The sequence below is a fragment of the Heterocephalus glaber genome, unplaced genomic scaffold (genome assembly GCF_053883595.1).
Source record: "Heterocephalus glaber isolate CG9 unplaced genomic scaffold, H.glaber_assembly_v1.0 deba00001788, whole genome shotgun sequence".
NCBI classification, from domain to species: Eukaryota; Metazoa; Chordata; class Mammalia; order Rodentia; family Bathyergidae; genus Heterocephalus; species Heterocephalus glaber.
The window spans coordinates 3,174,295-3,193,269 of NW_028258471.1; the positions used below are offsets into that span (position 1 = coordinate 3,174,295).

Below are 18,975 nucleotides of genomic sequence, written 5' to 3' on the forward strand. Positions count from 1 at the left end.
TCCCATGATTTTTTTTTTTTTTTTAATAGATACTGGGGACTGAACTCAGGGCCTTTGCCCTGAGCCACATCCCTGGCCCTTTTAAAATTTAAGTTGAGACAGGGTATTGCTAAGTCACTAAACTGCTCAAATTGGGCTCAAACGTGATCCTCCTGTCTCTGCCTGACTCATCTTTACAGGGCACATAAGCCATTCAGGTCTTTACAGGTCTTTCACATATGTTATAGGAAGCATTTCATGTTAATTAAAAGTACTTCAGATGGGGCCCGGGATTTAGCTCAGTGGTTCTGGCGCCTGCCTTGCAAGTGCAAGGTCCCGAGTTCGATCCCTGGTACCAAAAACAAACAAAACAAAACGAAAAGTACTTCAGATGCATTCAACATTAAAACAGGATACTTTATTTACATCAGTCAGAGTGATCTTACATCATGCAGCTCATTAAGTAACAAAGTCAACCTAGGATGGAACCACAGGACCTAAAAGGTGAACAGACCATGATTCCAATCTTTTTTTTTTTTTTTTTGGTACCAGGTATTGAACTCGGGACCTTGTGCTTGCGAGGCAGGTGCCAGAACTAGAGGTAAATCCCTAGCCCATGATTCCAATCTTTAGTTTTGCCATCTGCTAGTGTGACAATGGACTAGTTAATCTATCAAATCCTTAGTTTTCTACCTATAAAATGAGAATAAGAAATGGTTACATGTCAAAAGTGTTGCAAGGATTAAATGACATTTCCTTTCTATGTTTTTTTGAATCAAGGTATTGCTATGTATTTCAAGGTGACCGTGAACTCGCAGCAATCCTGCCTCAGCCTCTTGAGTGCTGGGATAACAGGTGTGTGCCACCACACCTGGCTTCATGTGGTGTATGCATGTATGTATGGTATTAACTACAATACTACACTACTATTTACTACAAATACTAGACTTGACTTTATTTCAAAAAATACAAAGTACATATGACAAAATATTATCACCTGTTATTTCTGGGTGGTAGGTCCATGCATGTTTATACTTTTCTGAATTTCTCTACCTTTTTCAAAATAAATTGAAAAATATTGATCCTACCTACTTTTTTTTTGGTATCAGGGATTGAACTCGGGATCTTGCGCTTGCAAGGCAAGTGCTGGAACCACTGAGCTAAATCCCTGGTCCCCCTACCTACTTTTAATACAAAAATCACAAATTAGGGCATCACTTTATTTAGGGAAACTTTAAAAGATGGACTAAATGTTTTTATAAGAAATTCCTTGGAACAATGATTCATAGCAGAAAGCAGAATGGAGACATAAGGACCACAACAGATAAGGAATAGAGGAGACCTCTGAAGTTGGATCTAATTGTCTTATTTTCCAGACTAGGAAACTAATCAGATGAGTAGTTTCTCAAAGTTACATCCAGTGAGTTAACGTCAACATCAACAGAAACACTTTGATCTCGGCTGCTGAAGTGATCTTAAGTAGTAAATACCACATCTGAATTTTTTACACATCTCATTTTTTAAATTCCAAAGTCCAATTTTATGGCACAATTTTATAGGCTTATGATTCTTGCTATTTTGTTCTCTGCATTCAGCAGAATATGCTTTGTGAGAACACTGGCAAACTTCCAAGAACAAAGAGTTAAAAAATTAACATACCTTAATGAAGGCATTCAAAAGAGTACTTTCATTTGATGTGAATCCAAAAGCTATGAAAATACATTTTCACATGTAGAAAACTAAGAATTTCTTTAATTTGAAGAAATGAATCAGTGTTACATGGAAACATTATATAAAAGTTTATTTTTGGAAGCTGGGGATTTAGCTCAGTGGCGCTGTGCCTGCCTTCCAAGTGCAAAGTCCTGAGTTCGATCCCCAGTACTGGAAAAAAAAAGTTTATCTTTGGGCAGCCAGGGATGGTGGCAAAGGCTGATAATCGCAGCACTCAGGAGGCTGAGGCAGGAGGATTGCTGTGACTTCAAGGCCAGCCTGGGCTACCTAGTGAATTCAAAGCCAGCCTGAACTACACAGCGAGACCCTGTCTCAAAAAAAAAAAAAAAAAAGTTTATCTTTGGAAAATAATTACATTATATTTTAATCACACACTAAAGATTAAAGATTATTCTTTAAAAGATTATCAGAAAAACAAGTCTAAATCAGATGGATGAACACAACCACTATGGTTAAAGAATTACCAGCTAATTTTACTTTACTTTAATTCTTATGACTTTCCAAAAAGAATGATGAGGTTTAAGGGCACCATTTAAAATATTTGGTGTTTTATGGGATAGCATTCATATATCTGCTTCCTTACAGCCATAGGATTGGGAAATTACCAACCAGCACAGCACCCAAAACAGTTTAAAACAACAGAGACAACTCCTGAGTATAGTATTACACAGCTTAATATTAATGATGTTAAATAGATATATTATACAAAGAGAATACCAGGCTTAATACCTTACAAAATATTTATAGAACTTGAACATTCCTGTAAGATAATTCAAGTCATAATTCAATGATAAATTTAATCAGATACTCTGATATAGTGAAAAGGTTCAGTTGATTACAGAAAAAACCCAAATGTAAACCATAAAAGATAAAAAGCATTTAAAAATACACAAAACTGTAGCCACCAGATTTAAACTTAGATTTTTCAAATGTAATGAAGTATTTACAATCTTTATATTTCACACATTTGTTAATTTTACATGATTTCAACAACCAGGATAACATAAAACAAGACAGAAAAAAAACCCCTCTTTTAACCATTCAAATACAGTAACAGAAAAAATTTGAGAGAGGCTGGTAGAACTCAGTATACACAGTAGCTAAAATATGAAAGGCAGGGACTTTATTAATAATAGAGTCACAGGGCCAGGGATGTAGCTCAGCAGTGCCGCACCAGCCTGGCAAGCACAAGCTCCTGAGTTCAATTCCTGGTACCAAAAAATAAAAAACAAAACTAAGAGTCACGGGCTGGGGATTTAGCTCAGTGGTTGTACCGCCTGCTTTGCAAGCGGAAGGACCAGAGTTCGATCCCTGGTACAAAAAAAAAAAAAGTCATAAAACACTTAACTAAAACTGCATTCTTTGAAACAAGCAGTTTCATTTCAGAGACTTACTTGCAAGGTCCAAGTTTCCTTATCTCAAAAGAAATGATTACAAATATAGTAGGTCATCAGAAGAGCTGTTGGTAGGGTTAATGAGATTGCTTATGGACAAGAACTACTTAGGTATTAAGTTTTTTGGGTTTTTTTTGGTACCAGGGATCGAACTCGGGTCCTTGCGCTTGTGAGGCAGGCACCGGAACAACTGAGCTAAATCCCAGGTCCCAGGTATTAAGTTTTGACTGGAATGTGAAGGTTTAAAAACCTCAAACAGTTTTTTTTTCCTTTTTTTTCAGTACCAGGGATTGAACTCAAGACCTTGTGCTTGCCAGGCAGGCGCAATGCACTGAGCTACATCCCCAGCCCTTAAACAGTATTTTGTTCTTTTTTTGTCCTAGTACAGAGGACTGAACTCAGAGCCTTCAAACTGAGCTACATGCTCAGCCCTTTATTTTTTCAGGAGGCTGACACAGGAGGATTACTGAGTTCAAGGCCAACCTGGGCTACACAGTGAGTTTAAGGCCAGCCTAGAATACATAGTGAGATCCTGTCTCAAACAAACAAACAAACAAACAAACCAAAGATCTGGCTAAGTCCTTAAATTGCCCAGGCCGGCTAGAATTGCAATCATCTTGCTTGAACAGTGCAAGAATTACAACTGTGCAGCACCACCCCTGGCCTAGTGTTTTGTTCTTAATACAGAAACCAATGTTTAAACTATAAAATCCTTAATTGGAGTGTTCAGCCCAACTGACTATCAAATGTTATTTATAAAATGTTTCAATACTGATGATATGAAACTGACAATATAAAAGCTACCATTGGCTTCTTGGTTTATAGTCCAAAGTCATTTGCCTTCTGAGAACATTGCAGAGACCCTAGAGACTCCTTCATTTTTCCAGCAATGTGGCATCTGCCCTCTATGTTTTCTGTCTATCATAGTCTCCGACCATCTTCTTAATGTGTGATAATTTGCTCTTCAGCTGCTTGCAGTAATTCCTCTTATTTCTGTAATCTGCTGACTAAAGGGAGGAAAAATGAATCACACAAATTCAACCAAATTAAAATAGTTCCATTGAGGCTGAGGATTTAGCTCAGTGGCTCCACGCCTGCCTGGCAAGTGCGGGGTCCTAAGTTCGATCCCTGATATCAAAAAATAAAAATAAAAATAAAATAGTTCCGAGAAGTCAAAGGTGAATTTAAAAAGGGAACATCAGCCACACAGAATTGCTTAGAGTGTAAATGAGTAAGGTGTAAATGAACTAAGGTGTCCGGCAGTACCACCAAACACACAGGCAGCTGACTCTTTGCTCAATCTTATCTTCTACAAAGCATGCACTTATTTCTAAAAATTGGCTAAATTACCAAGAAAATTTATTGGCCTTTTGATAACACATCATCTAAAAAATAATAAACAGAAACCATGGTAAGAGTCAATTGGGGAAAAAAGATAAAATGTGAGTAGAGAATTAGGGAAACTGGAAATTTCACTATTTTACTATATGCCTCTTTAAGACTTTTATTTAAAATCATGATGGTCTGTAAATCATAAAAATTTTAATGTAAAATCTTCTAAAATGTTTTGGGTCAATAATGACTGGCAATGACAAGTATCACAAAAACACAGAGGACCAGGAGCTGCCTGCTTGAAGGGTGGGTGAACTGGCCCCAGCACTGGGGATGCTGCCCGGCAGAATGTACTGAGCCAGGCACATGAACGACCAGTGCAATCTCGCTCAGAAGGATACACCTATCAAGTGTGTGGACTGTAACAAAAATGCTTGATGCTGGATGATGTGTAAAAGCCAAAAATCGAGGACTCAAATGTTCACTAGCAATAGAATAGATGAGTAAGTTGTGTTTAGTCATAAAATACAACACTTCACACCAGTAAAAATAAATGACCCACAACTACATCCAGAACATGACTGGTCTTACAAACAATGCTGAGGAAAAGAAGCCATACATGAAATACATGTTATGTGATTCCATTTATATAAATTTCGAGATGGGCAAAACCAATCATGATGTGAAGAGAAAAACTCTAAGAACTAGATGGAGTAAAAGAATACAGCTGCTAGGACACAAGGAAATTGATTTCCTGGTCTGGGTGCCTGGTATACAGGTGTATGTTCATGCTGTAAAAATGTATCAAGTGTACAGTTTCATTTGTACATGTTTCTAAATGTATACTTAAACTTTAAAAAACACACTTTTGGGAAAATTAGAATAGGCTGTAGTTGCAAACATGTGAAATTAAAGTTTCAACCAGTCATAGTGTTCATACTGAAATTACAGACCTTTTGTCTATAATCAGTGTATGTATGATAAAAGTATTCCTAGCCATCCTAAAAGTTAAACAGAAAAACACAGCAAAGTTCTTCCTGAAAGAATCTTACAATCTAGGATACTTACTCTCTTAACTTCCTTCAGTCTGTTGTATTCATCCGCAGCAGTCTATCAATGAGAAATACAAGGGAATATATTTAGTGGGGTACTAAGAATAGCATTCCTTTTTTATTTTGTTTTTGAGGGGGTTTTTTTTGGTACTGGGGATCAAACTCCGGACCTTGCGCTTGCAAGGCAAGCAGCAGAACCACTGAGCTAAATCCCGGCCCTTTTATTTTGTTTTTGAGACAGGGTCTCACTATGTAGTTCAGGCTGGCCTTGAACTCACTATGTAGTCCACACTGGTCTGGAACTCACAGCAACCCTCCTGCCTCAGCCTCCCAAATGCTGGGATTATAGGCATGCACCACCATGCTAACATTTTTTTTTTTGGCACCAGGGATGGAACTCGGGACCTTGTGCTTGCAAGGCAAGCAGCGGGACCACACTGAGCTAAATTCACAGTCCTTAACATTCTTGATGTTATATTGTGGAGGCAAAAATGACAGCTTCTGATAAAAATACAAGAAACTAAAATGAAATCATAGAGCTCTTAAAACTCATTGCCATTTGGATGACCTCAAGGAATCCAATGGACAGCCATTTCTGATACTGTATCCTTTGTTCCAGTTACACAGGCAGGTAACTATTTGTTCTGCTACTTATCTCTCCCCCATGCCAGGCCCCTGGACAATTGAGCAAGGCTTTCATCTCAAAATAAAAGATTAAAAAAAGGGCTGGGGACATAGTTGAGTGTGAAGGCTCTTAGTTCAATTCCCAGCCCACCAAATAAAAAGGTCAACTAAACTAATACCATATAGAAACCACCTAACATAAGCCATCAAAGCAAAAAATATTTCAAAACTGAAAAGCAGATCACCTTGTGGAAACTGCAAAGAGCATCTGATAAAATGAATATGAAGTTCCACTAAACATACAAAGTGAGAGGAAACAGCATCTAAAAGGCACTAGGGGGCTGCAAGTCCAATGAGCCCTCTAGTACACTGCTGAGGAAATGCAGTCCATGTCCTGCAGGGGAGTTTTTCAGCATGTCCACACTCTGGCATTGGTTTTAGCTAGAGAAGCAGACAAAAGTACAAAACTGCAAAAACTCCAGTGTCTCACTGCTACTACTGGGTGCAGGAGAAATTCTTGAATGTCTATCAGCAGAGGATTTTTGTAAGTAAAATACAGCACAATAATAAAACTGAAAACTGTGCAGCTATTTTCACATATTAAAAACTTTTTTTTTTTGGTACCGGAGATTGAACTCGGGTCCTTCCGCTTGCGAGGCAGACAGTGGAACCACTGAGCTAAATCCCCGGCCCCTATAAAAACTTTCAAGGGGTTAAAGAGAGGGCAGGGAAATGGGGAAAAAATAAGAACCAAGATATATTTTGTAAAGGTACAAATCTCCAATGATGAATGTCATTATGTTGTATATGTAAAATGTACCAATAAAATTAATTTTTAAAAAAACCTTTAACTGCAGATTGTGTGTGCTGTGTGCACTCCTGCAGAGGTTTTTCTAACTCCTATTTTGAAGGTTTTCTGACAGTAGAACTCAGGTTGCTATGCTTTCCTGTACATCTGTGTAACTTCTCTATTGATGTGCGTATTATCAATAGAAAAGTGGTATGACTATTTTCTTTAAAATAAGGGATAAGAGGGCCAGGGATTTAGCTCAGTGGTTTCGCCACCTGCTGCACAAGCACAAGGACCAGAATTTGATCCCCGGTACCAAAATAAATAAATAAATAAATAAATAAATAAATAAATAAAAAAAATAAGGGATAGATGTACATTACGAGAAAATTGCTTTGTAATTCTTAGATTTTTTTTTTTTGTTTGGTACCAGGGATTGAACTATAATTCTTAACTATATTAGTACAAGTTGCAATTTGGAAAGACTTTCAACTATGAAATTATAGTTTTATGATTACTAGCAAAATTTTTATCAACATCAGTACACAGGATGCAGTAACTCTACAGATGAAAAATCAAATTCTATGCAACATATAAACACCCAGTTTGAATTTACCATGTACTCTTCACTTTCTTCTCTATAGTCATCCAATTCTTTATCTAAACGGGAGAGTTCTTTATTGACATCATCAAGTTCTGCTTGCAAACTCTTGTATTCCTGAAGGCCACTGTCAAAGTTTCTCTTGTAGAGCTGTCTTTGTTGATCTGAAGTGATGGGTGGATACTCTCTGAGAATTGAGAGAGAAAAATAACTACACATATATCTTCAGCAGACATTTCATCCAGTGTGCTTCCTCCTCAAAGGTCATAAAGCTGGGGGAGCATAGAAATTGACATTCTAGGTTTGTTTTTTATAGGAAGAAGGAAGTGGGATATAAATAACTTCTATTAAGAAAGATTATAGGGGCTGGGGATTTAGTTCAGTGGCACAGTGCCTTCCTCCCAAGTGCAAGGTCCTGAGTTCAATCCCCAGTACTGAAAAAAAAAAAAAGGATTAGGCCAGGGATTTAGCTCAGTGGTTCTGTTGCCTGCCTCAAAAGTGCAAGGACCCGAGTTTGATCCCTGGTACCAAAAAAAAAAAAAAAAAAGGATTATATTTCTGCTGGGCATGGTGGCACATGCCTGTAATCTTAGTACTTCGGAGGCAGAGGCAGGAGGATTGTGATGAGTTCAAGGTCAGCCTATACTACACAGTGAGTTCAAGGCTTGAACTATATATATAGCAGGGCCCTGTCTCAACAAAAAACAAAGAGAAAAAGAATGATAGGGCCAGGGATTTAGCTCAGTGGTTTCACTGCCTGCTATGCAAGTGCAAGGACCCGAGTTCGATAACTGGTACCAAAAAAAAGAATGATTATACCTTTCGGCTGGGGATGTAGCTCAGTGGTAGAGTGCTTGGCTAGCATGTAGAAAGAAAAGAATTATACTTTTTACGTTACTGTTCATGTTCTTTTTTTTTTTAACTATTTCTCATAACTTTCAAAAATCAAGTTGAAAATAATTTATGAAATTTAAGGTCAGAATCATAGGAACTCATTTATTTTCAAAGCATAACAGCACATGGTAATGGAGTACTTGTATTTAAACTTTTCAGTTGAATTCTGGAACACAAAGCCTGTTTTGAGCCTTCAGTAGCAGAGCACTGGCTGGATGTGGCTGTTTCTTGCTCCTACCTACAGTTTTCAGATTGGTTTATTTATTTATTTTTGGTCTTCATTTTCCTAAGTGGAAATAGCTTATTTTGTTCTTTCATTATAAAAGACATTTAAAATGTACACATAGGAGCTGGGAATGTAGCTCGGTGGTAGAGTATGTGGTTAGCATAAGCAAAGCCCTGGGTTCAACCTCTACCAGAAAAAAAACATACACATATAAAAACTGCATTTGCTGGGTGTGGTGGTGCATATCTGTAATCCCAACACTCTGGAGGCTGAGGCAGGAGGATCACTGTGAGTTCAAGGCTAACCAGAGTACATAGTGAGTTCAAGGCCAGCTTAAACTAAACTACACAGCAAGACCTTGTCTCAAAAACAAAACAAAACACCTGTGCTTTTGTTTATTTTTGTGGAGCTGGGGATTGAAGTTAGGGCCTTTGAACTGAGCTATACTAGCCTTTATATTTTTCTTCTTCTTTTTTTTTTTGAGACAAGGTCTTGCTTTGTGTTCAGGCTAACCCTAAACTCACTTTGTAGCCCAGGCTGGTCTAGAACTCGTGGTGATCCTTCTGCCTCTGCCTCCCAAGTGCTAGGAATACAGGCAGGCGCCACCATGCCTAGTGTCTTTAAAAAATTTTTAAGACAGGGTCTTGCTAAGTCACAAAATTGCCTAGATTGGGCTAGAACTTTCATCCTCCTGCTTTAGCCTCCCAGGATGCTGGATTTACAAGCTTGCACCATCACACCTACCATACATGCCCATTATAGAAGGAATCTGAAAATGCATTAAAGTATGAAGAAAAATTGGAATTCTACATCACTTGTCTAAACATACCAGCTATTCCCTGCACAGAAGATGATATTAACCCATAACCTGTTGAGAAAATACTCTGAATAGTTTCATAGGACTAAGATCCTTCACAGCAATGTGAAATTTCAAATTTTAGATCTAACAGTCAGTCTAATATCTTAATTTTAATGAGAGAAGACAGTAAATGATTTGATCAAAAGGCAACCAAAAATTTAGGTTTCTCAAAGTTTTCAGTTAAACTCTTCATGATACAAATTATGTTTACATGATACAAATATGTATACAGACAAGGGGCTGAACCGGGCCAAAAAAAATTTTTTTTTCTTTTTTTTTGGTAGTGGGGATTGAACTTGGGACCTTGCGCTTGCAAGGCAGGCGGTGGAACCACTGAGCTAAATCCCCGGCCCTCAAAATTCTTTTGGTGGTGGAGGGGAGGAGGTATCAGGATGGTTACTGAATAAGGGGATCTCAAGCCAGCCCTGCCCCATCAAATGTTCTGATTAACCATCACTGACACCAGGAAGAGTTCTGATGGTGTCCTGGTGCTCAAGACACTTAGGCGTGAAAAGGCCACACAACATACCCACATGTATTTGGTGACACTGGACTAGAACCAACCAGTAACACAAAGGAACTTAACCACATCCTTGGCCACAACACTACCTCAGTTGTTTACAAAACTGTTTGCCAAAGTTGTTTGGATTAAACTTTAAAAGAAACTCTGGTTTTATCCTGAAAGCTTAACTTAGAGGTAAATGCCAAATTAAAACAACGCTCAGATTCCACCTCACTCCAGAAAGAATGGCTGCTATCAAGAAATCAACCAATAACAAATGCTGGCAGGGGTGTGGAGAGAAAAGGAACCTTCTCCACTGTTGGTGGAAGTGTAGACTGGTGCAACCACTGTGGAAATCAGTATGGAGATACCTCAAAGAACTAGGACTAGAGGTCCCATTTGACCCAACTATTCCCCTTCTGGGTATCTTCCTGAAAGAATTTTAAAAGCATCATACCACAGTGATATATGCACACTCATGTTTATACTGGCACAGTTTGTAATAGCTAAATCCTGGAAACAGCCCAAATGGCCTTCAACTGACAAGTGGATAAAGATGATGTGGTTTTTTTTATAAAGTGGAGTACTACTCTGACATGGGCTTCAGACATTTACAGCTAAATAGATGAACCTTCAGACTATACTCTTAAGTGAAATAAATTAGACACACACATTTAAATACCATATTGTTTCTCTGGTGTGAGAAACCGAAAGTGGAAATAAAGACTAAAATATATAATGAATGTTGGGAAATGTGAAGAAACTGTTCAAATGGGAAGGGGAACAAGGGAGGTGGGAGGGAGAAAGGAAGGAAGGGACAAGAAAAAAAGTGCAAATAGAAGGAAAAAATGGAAACAAAGCTTTTGTACATAGGGAGGGAAGGGGGCTTGGGGGAGGATGGGATAAAATAAAATAAAATTTATTAAAATAAATGCCAAAGGAAAGTCTTGGCACACTTATCTGGGAATTTTATAGAAGAAAAGTCCTCTATATTTGTATTTTATTTGAATAACCTTTCTTGGGTGGCTGTTGGTAGAAGAGCACTGGTGACATTCATTAGCCATTTCATGGGGAACCTAAAAGTGCACTTAAGACATGGTTACACCAAACAGATCCCTTCCACTTCCATCTTTATGACAAAAGGGCACTGTGGAAAAACACAACATAATGAGATGTCTCCAGTCCTGGGTGGTAAAGAATGAAATGACACTGTGAACCCCAGGTTCAGAGGCAACAACCGCAAAGCTGGCTGCTCCAGTCACTAAGCAGCACGTGTGAGGGGCCTGAGGGAGAGAAGAAGGACACTACCTGATCCAGTCCTCCTCCAGCTCGTCACAGGACTCGCCGCCCGTGGTATAGTCTGTTTCGTAGTGGTCCTGCTCTGCTTTCTTCAGCTTGCCTGCTTTTCCCTTCGTGGGAGCCCTCTTTGAAGGTGTCTCGAAGTTACTGGTGCTGCTGTACCGAGGCTGCCGGAAGTCGTCCACAGGGGAGGTGAGGGGAAGCTCCTGCGCCACTTCAGGCACCCTAATAAAAACCGGGGATTTAGCTCAGTGGTTTCGCAAGGCCAAGGGCCCGAGTTTGATCCCCAGTACCAAAACCACCCCCAAAAAAACATGGCACAGTGTTCAGTGATCATAGAGCAACCCTGCCAGGACACTGTACTCACAAAGGCAGCGTCTTCATGCAGGTGGAGTCACTCGTGGAGTTCACGTGCTCAGCACTGAGCAGAGATCTAGTTTCCTGCATTTGCTTTGGCACCAGCTCAGAACTCTCTAATGCACATAAGTAACTTTCAAGTTCTGATTGAAGGTCCTTTTTTTTTCTTTGCAGTACTGGCCATGGAACTCGGGGCCTTGGGTGTGCCATGCAGTGCCACCATTCCTGCTGCTCTTCCACCTTTGTTTTGAAACCTCCACGAGAACACAGACTCAGTATTCTCAGAAATACACCCCCAGCACTCCAGGGGAGGAATATTTTTGAACTTCTAAGCTAAATGGATATCAGATTTCATTTTAGGAAGTTCAGACTGCTCTATCAGAGGTGTTTACCTGTGCCGTGCCAGGGACTTACTCTGCATAAGGCTGTCAGGAAAATAAAGACCATGATTCTTTTCTACAGGTTCTTCCAGTTCCACAGAATGCTGTGCGGGGAAGAGGATGCAGCTTATCTGACTAAGAGATAAGCGTTCTGTAATATTAATTTTATAATACCATGTATCAGTTCTCTTTTCAAGATAAAACTTTGAAAAATAAACCTAAAAATCTAAACTGAAAAGCTTTATAGTGTAAAGAATTAAAGAGTTGAGAAAGTGTTTTGAAAATTGCTGTTAATCTTGAAGCCATGTAGAATGAACGCACAAGCTACCATCACACTATTTTTCTAATGCAATTATTTAATGTTGCATCAGATTTTAGATTGCATGTAACATTCCTGCCACAAGCATGAAAACAAAGTCTAACAGAAATAAAATACCAAGGGCTGGGGCAAGTGTAAACTATTTCTGAGTAGCAGAAATAGTTTTACTTTTCCTCTGTACTAGAAGGGTTTGAAGAGAAATAAAAAGACCAAAGAAAGAGGCTCAGACTTTCTAAGTATCAGTCTTGCTACTCAAAGCAACTATTAAAGATGTCTACAGCTTTTCCCCCTCCTTCTGCATCCAACTCTCAGAAGCCATAATCTTGAGTTTTACCCACCAGGTATACTGTTTTTGAGGTGATCCAGAGCCATTTCATTTTCATTGTTGTCAGAGGCTTAGATTTCTAATCACACTTAAATTTCTTGTAGACCCTGAAAGCTTTGGGGAATGTATGTGTAGTTGGGGTGGGAGTGGTATTTTTTTCTTTCTAAATATATTCAGGTAACCTGTGACTTTCTGTGCTTTGTTAATGTTCCTTGTAATAGAGGAAAAATGTGTCTTTCTCCATGAGTCAATGATTAACAAGTTCCTAGACACTCTGCCAGCTACTGTGCTTATTGCTTTGAAGTTGAAAACAAAACCTTTTGAGTGCAGTAAGTCTATCTGAGGGGTGGGGACCACAGAGGGAAGAAGGTAAAGGTCAAGTGAAATTAGAAAAGGGGAGTCAGGGGAATCAAGCAAACCTCCTGCCATAATGTTACAATATTACATACTGATAATATAAATCTTTACCTTCAAACTTTTGCACCTCTCCTCTTTCTATACCCTTTAAAACCCTACACAGTAAACACTGGCTCTTGTATGAAAGGTGAAAACAAGGTGCTTATTAGCAAGAGAAGTATTTAAAAATTGAGTTATGGTAGGGGTGCAGCTCAGTGGTAAAGCACTTGCCTAGCATGTGCAAGGCCATGGTTCCATCCCCAGTACTGCAATAAAATAAAATGAATTCAGAGTTAGGGAGTGCATATAGTCTCAGTGACCTCCAAACCAACTTTTAGAGCCAAGTCCTGCTCCAACCCAGAGGAGGTAAGCAGCTCTGTGTTTCCCAGCTCCCCTCCCCAGCAGGCTCCTCTCCTCAACATCCTCAACCTCACCTGGTCTCTGAGGTTGAGGTTCTCACTCTCGTTCACACACTGCCCTCCACATGCCTCTGCTGCTCCTGTCTTGGCCTGACTCAGTGTGGTTGTTGGGCACTTTCTTCCACCTTTCTTTTTTTTGTTTTGCTCTGTTTTTTGAGATAGGGTCTTGCTATATAGTTCAGGGTGGTCTTGAATTCACTATGTAGCCCAGGCTGGCCTCAAACTTGCAGAGATCCTCTTGCCTCAGCCTCTCGAGTGCTGGGACTACAGATGGGTGCCACCATGCCCGATACCCTTCTACCTTTGCTTTACAACCTCCCTGAGAACACAGACTTGGCATTCTCAGGAGCACTGGCTCAGAATTGTGCAAATGACAGGTGTCCAAGATAATTACCAAATTGAAAGCAGATTCACAAGAACCCTCCTTTTTTGATGACACACAGAATCCATGTAGGAAGAGAAACACAATACGTGATTAACATCAGCACCACCACTGTCAGAGTGACGTTCACTGTACATGCAGTGTCTGAAGGCTGCTCCCATTACTGGAGAGTATGCAGAGCCTGGCCAACCAGAGAACTCCTGCTTTGATGCAGGGATGGACGACAATGCAGAAAGGGTTTCATGGGCTTTCAGAAAGGAAATTTCATTTTCCAAATACTGGACTGAAAGAGCAATGCAGCTTGGGCATTGCGGATGGCCATACTGCTACAACTGAGAATAAAGCCCATTTGCCAACAGTTGAGCAACAGCATGCAAGAGTCCTGTTGTCTTCTGAGTCTCTGGATCACACCATGCCTGAAGCTAGCTGCATTCTTTTTTTTTTTTTGTACCAGGAATCAAACTCAAGACCTTGTGCTTGTGAGGCAGGCGGGGTGCCACTGAGTTAAATCCCCAGCCCACTAGCTGCACTCTTGGGCCTCATGGGAACCATACATTTCTCTTTTTGCTTAAGCTAGCTTAAATTGGGTTTCTATAACTCAAATAACTTGCCTAAATATCCTACCACATCCTAGCAGCCTACTGCTACCAAATAATGGCCTCATTTGACACTGTGCAGAGTCAGCCTGCCTTGAAGGCTCCACACTGTAGCAATATTTGACTACTTGACTTATAAACTTACTGAATTCTGCTGCCTCCTGATGCAGGATTAATTCTAACTAGCAGACTGCCTTGAAATTCTAAGGCATCAAACATTACGATACACAAAAGGAACCACAACAGGCGAGTAAGTAGCATAGGATTCCATCGTACATAAAGTTCAACAGCAGGCTAACGGATGGTGATAGACACCAAAACAATGGTTACCTCAGGGTGGGAGCAGGTGGGTTTGCTGGAGAAAACAGTATATTCTCACTGTGCGGTCTATTCCCCCCAACACCCCCCTCCCCATAATATGGAGGACCTGCCCCAGTAAACGAGGTGCCAGATGTTATGATTTGGATATGGCTGAAAGTGTGCATGTGTTGAAAGCTTGGTCCTGAGTGTGGCAATGGTGGGTAGTGGTGTACACCTTTAAGAGGTGGAGCCTAGTGGGAAGTCTTTAAACCACTACTCGTGCTGCACTTGAAAGGGGATCCACTTTTTTTTGGTACCAGGGATCAAACTCAGGACCTTGTGCTTGTGAGGCAGGCAACGGAACCACTGAGCTAAATCCCTGGCCCAGGAGACCCAGTGTTTACAGAGCAAGTCCAACCTGTGAATCACTCTCTGGCTTCCAGTTCTGAGATGTGCTCTCTCCTTCCACATGTGTCCCTGCCATTGTGATGCCTCATTTTGTCCTGAGGTCTTCACCAAAGCTGAGCTGATGCTAATCCATCCCCTCAAACTTCCAGAGATGTGAGCTAATAAACCTCCTTTCTTTATAAAGCTAGCCTGCCTCAGGTATTTTGTTGTTCTTGTTTGTTTTTGGTACCAGGAATTGAACTCACGGCCTCAGTATGCTGTTGAGCTACACCTCTGGCCCTGCCTCAGGTATTTTGTTACAGCAATGAAAAATGGACTAATACATCATAATTCTAGAATTCGCATAAAATTTTCTAGTTTAATAGCTATTTATGTGGATAATGTTAATCAACATGCAATCTTTCCCTTCTGTTCATGAAACCTAGTAATTATAGGGAAGAGAGACTGAAAACCACACTTAATTGTTCCAGTAACTTTCTTTCACCCTCACCAAATCTTCAAAACTAGAAACAGTAACAGGAGCACACAGAACCACATTCTTACAGTGAAAGACCACAACCCAGCCTTTTAATTAAATCAGCGAGTAAAAGGCCACATTTTCAACTGAACAAGGAGAAGACTCCCACCCTCCTCATCCTGGATCCCCGTCTTCCAAGTAGCCCTAGGCCTCTATCAACAAAGTAAACACAGAGTGAGAGACACACACACACACATTGGTACCTAGGTTCACAAACAATTCTTTCCACAATTCTGGTAGAAAACCGCATCAGTCATGAACCGAATCAAATGTCTCCATAAGGTCAACATTGAAGCTAACTACTGAATTTGATTCAGTTTATGACCAATTCAGTTTCCAACCAGAATTGTGGAAAGAATTAAGTCTGTGAACCACAGCACCACTGCATATATACCTCTAAATCATAAATATAGATAGATCAGACTCCACCTTTTGTGGATACTGCTAGTTTTTGCTTTCTGTTCTTTTGAGACAGGGTCTTGCAATGTACTTCAAGGAGCTCTGTGGCACCAAGCCTGCCTCACAAACCCAAAGTCCTGAGTTCAATCCCCAATACAAAAAAAAAGAAAGTTGTATAAATCACCTGAGAATTATGTACTTCAGGCTGGCCTTCAACTCTCTATATAGTCCAGGCTGGCCTAGAACTCATGGTAATCCTTTTGCCTCAGCCTCCAAGTGCTGAGGATAGAGGAATGAGCCACCACATGTGGCTCTGTTATCTTTTTTTTTTTGTACCAGGGATCAAACTCGGGACCTTGTGCTTGCAAGCAGGCGCCAGAACCCCTGACCTAAATCCCCGGCCCCTGTTATCTATTTTTTTAAAACGGCAATGGCACAAAAGAATTAATTCCTCATCCCTCTACCCCAACATACACACTGGAGACTGAATGCAGGGAACACTGAGTTACATCCCCATCCCTTTTTGAGACAGGGTCTTTCTAAATTATCCAGGCTGGCCTCAAACTTGAGATCCTTCTGCCTCAGTCCCCTGAGTAGCTGGAATTACAGATATGCACCTCTACACTAGCTAACAACTGATTTTACAGATGCAAATATTCATTTTCTGATTCATTCTATCAAAGTAAAGGAGCTGCTACTTACAAAGGTGTTGACTTATAGGAAGGTTCTGGATAGGGCTGCTTGCCATTCACTTTGCCATTGGAAGAGTATGCCATGGAACTGTCAACTCTCTCCACATAGTCAGACGGGGGTGGAGGCATGTCTTGTGTGCCTGCAGAAACGTTTTTAACCTAAAGAAACCCAAACAAAAACAACCACAAGAGACAATTAGTATTATGTACCCTGTAATTTAAAGGGGGAGGAAATGGGAAAAAAATTATCCTGTATAAATACCAAATATTTATTTGGCTTATTAAATACTATTAACTTATAATGATTGCTTTTTTATTATTAGTGTTAACAGTCAAATTGATTTTTTTTTTTTTTTTTTTTTTTTTGGTAACAGGGATCAAACTCAGGACCTTGCACGTGCAAGGCAGGCGGTGGAACCACTGAGCTAAATCCCCGGCCCTCAAATCGGTATTTCTTTAAGCACAGAAACAGTGCTACTGCTAGTTTTACAAGACCAGAATCTATCATCAAGTAGGAAAAAAATCTCACTTGATTCTCATCCTGATGTAATTAGGTGGAATAACTACCCATTTAATTGTTCCCCTCACCATGTTAGGAAAGACTGAATGCAGGGTTCAATATGAAATAGGTGTGGGACAATACAGAGGAGAAGCGCCCCCACCACACCAGGGTCTCCCCACACTACTGAGCTCAGACTGTCCTTGAACTGCCCTGTCCTCCTCCTGCCTCAGCCTCCCTACTACTGGGATTACAGATGACAGACGCATGTCACTACAGTGGCAGAAGTTTCATTTCTCACAAATGCTCTCAAACTCTCTGCTGCTACTGTCTGGGTACCACACTTGGAAAATCATTAATCTAGAACAAAAGACATTGCTTCTTAATCCACTCATCCCTAAGCAAGAAATGCTAAAAATACAGAAAAAATTAAGGAACTCAAATTCATCTGTATTATAGCTCTCTCTCTCTTTTTCTTTTTCTTTTTTTTTTTTTTTTTGGTACCGGGGATCAGAACTCCGGTCCTTGCACTTGCACAGCAGGTGGCAAAACCACTGAGCTAAATCCCTGGCCCCCTGGCCTAAGAAGTTTCTTCTTAAGAGAGCTATAGTAGGGGCCGGGGATTTAGCTCAGTGGTTTTGCCACCTGCTGTGCAAGTGCAAGGACCGGAGTTCTGATCCCCGGTACCAAAAAAAAAAAAAAGAAGAAACTTCTTTATTCTCCCTAACTCTAACCTATAACTAATTGGCTGTACTATTCATAGCCTACACACTGGAACACAACACTGTTCCCTTCCCCTTTTACTTCCTTCTTACTCCATTTGATGTGCAAGTGCTTTTGTCCTTCAGAAGTACAGTATAGACATATTTGGTTAGGGGTGGAGCTCAGGGGTAAACCATTTGCCTTGTATGTGCAGACCCTGGGTTCAGTTCCTAACACTGCAAAAAAAAAAAAAATCATTAGGGATTATACTTTGTTAATATGGAAGATTTACCTTCTTCAGAAGAAAAAAATAAAGGCCTGGGGACGTAGCTCACTGTGAAGGCCCTGGGTTGAATTCCCAAGACTATTAATTAATTAATCCATCCATGCAGTATGTGAAGGCCCTGGATTCAATTCTCAGTGCCATTAAAAAAGTACATACATACATACTTCTTTTTCACAATACTAGGGACTGAACCCAGGGCCTTGCAAACACTAGGAAAGCACTCTACCACTGAGCTACACCCGTTCCTTTTAAATTTTTATTTGAACATTGGGTATTGCCAGGTTGTCCAGACTGGCCTTGAACTTTCAGCCCTCCTGCCTCAGCCTCCGAGTAGCTGGCATTACAGGTATGCACCACCATGCCAGCCACTCTTAAATTTCACTTAAAACATTTTATTCTATCACCTATTACTAAGGCAATTGATTTTTTAGACTTTTCTTTTTTCAGTACCAGGGATCGAACTCAAGACCTTGCACTTGCGAGGCAGATGGTGGAACCACTGAGCTAAATCCTGGGCGAACCACTGAGCTAAATCCCGGGCCCACAACTGATTTATTTTAATTTTTAATTTTATTATTATTATTTTTTGGTACCGAGGATCAAACTTGGGTCCTTGCGCTTGTGCAACAGGCAGTGAAACCAATGAGCTAAATCCCTGACCCTAAAGAAGATCTGGCATCTTGATTTTTTTGGTACGGGGATCGAACTCAGGACC

General features: G+C 40.2%; 1 protein-coding gene across 7 annotated transcripts in view; it reads right to left on the reverse strand.

The window, feature by feature from the left end:
- Positions 1-375: 375 nt before the first annotated feature.
- The window catches only part of Ocln (occludin), a 58,364-nt gene continuing 39,764 nt past the window's right edge, over positions 376-18,975 (reverse strand). For all 7 annotated transcript variants that reach the window (XM_004872837.3, XM_087203196.1, XM_004872841.3 and 4 more), the window contains 5 exons: positions 16,784-16,932; positions 11,293-11,508; positions 7,519-7,690; positions 5,505-5,546; positions 376-4,111 (listed from right to left, as the gene is read on the reverse strand). In XM_004872837.3, coding sequence (XP_004872894.1) covers positions 4,010-4,111; positions 5,505-5,546; positions 7,519-7,690; positions 11,293-11,508; positions 16,784-16,932 — 681 coding nt within the window. In that variant the 3' untranslated portion in view covers positions 376-4,009. The remainder of the gene's footprint in view (positions 4,112-5,504; positions 5,547-7,518; positions 7,691-11,292; positions 11,509-16,783; positions 16,933-18,975) is intronic.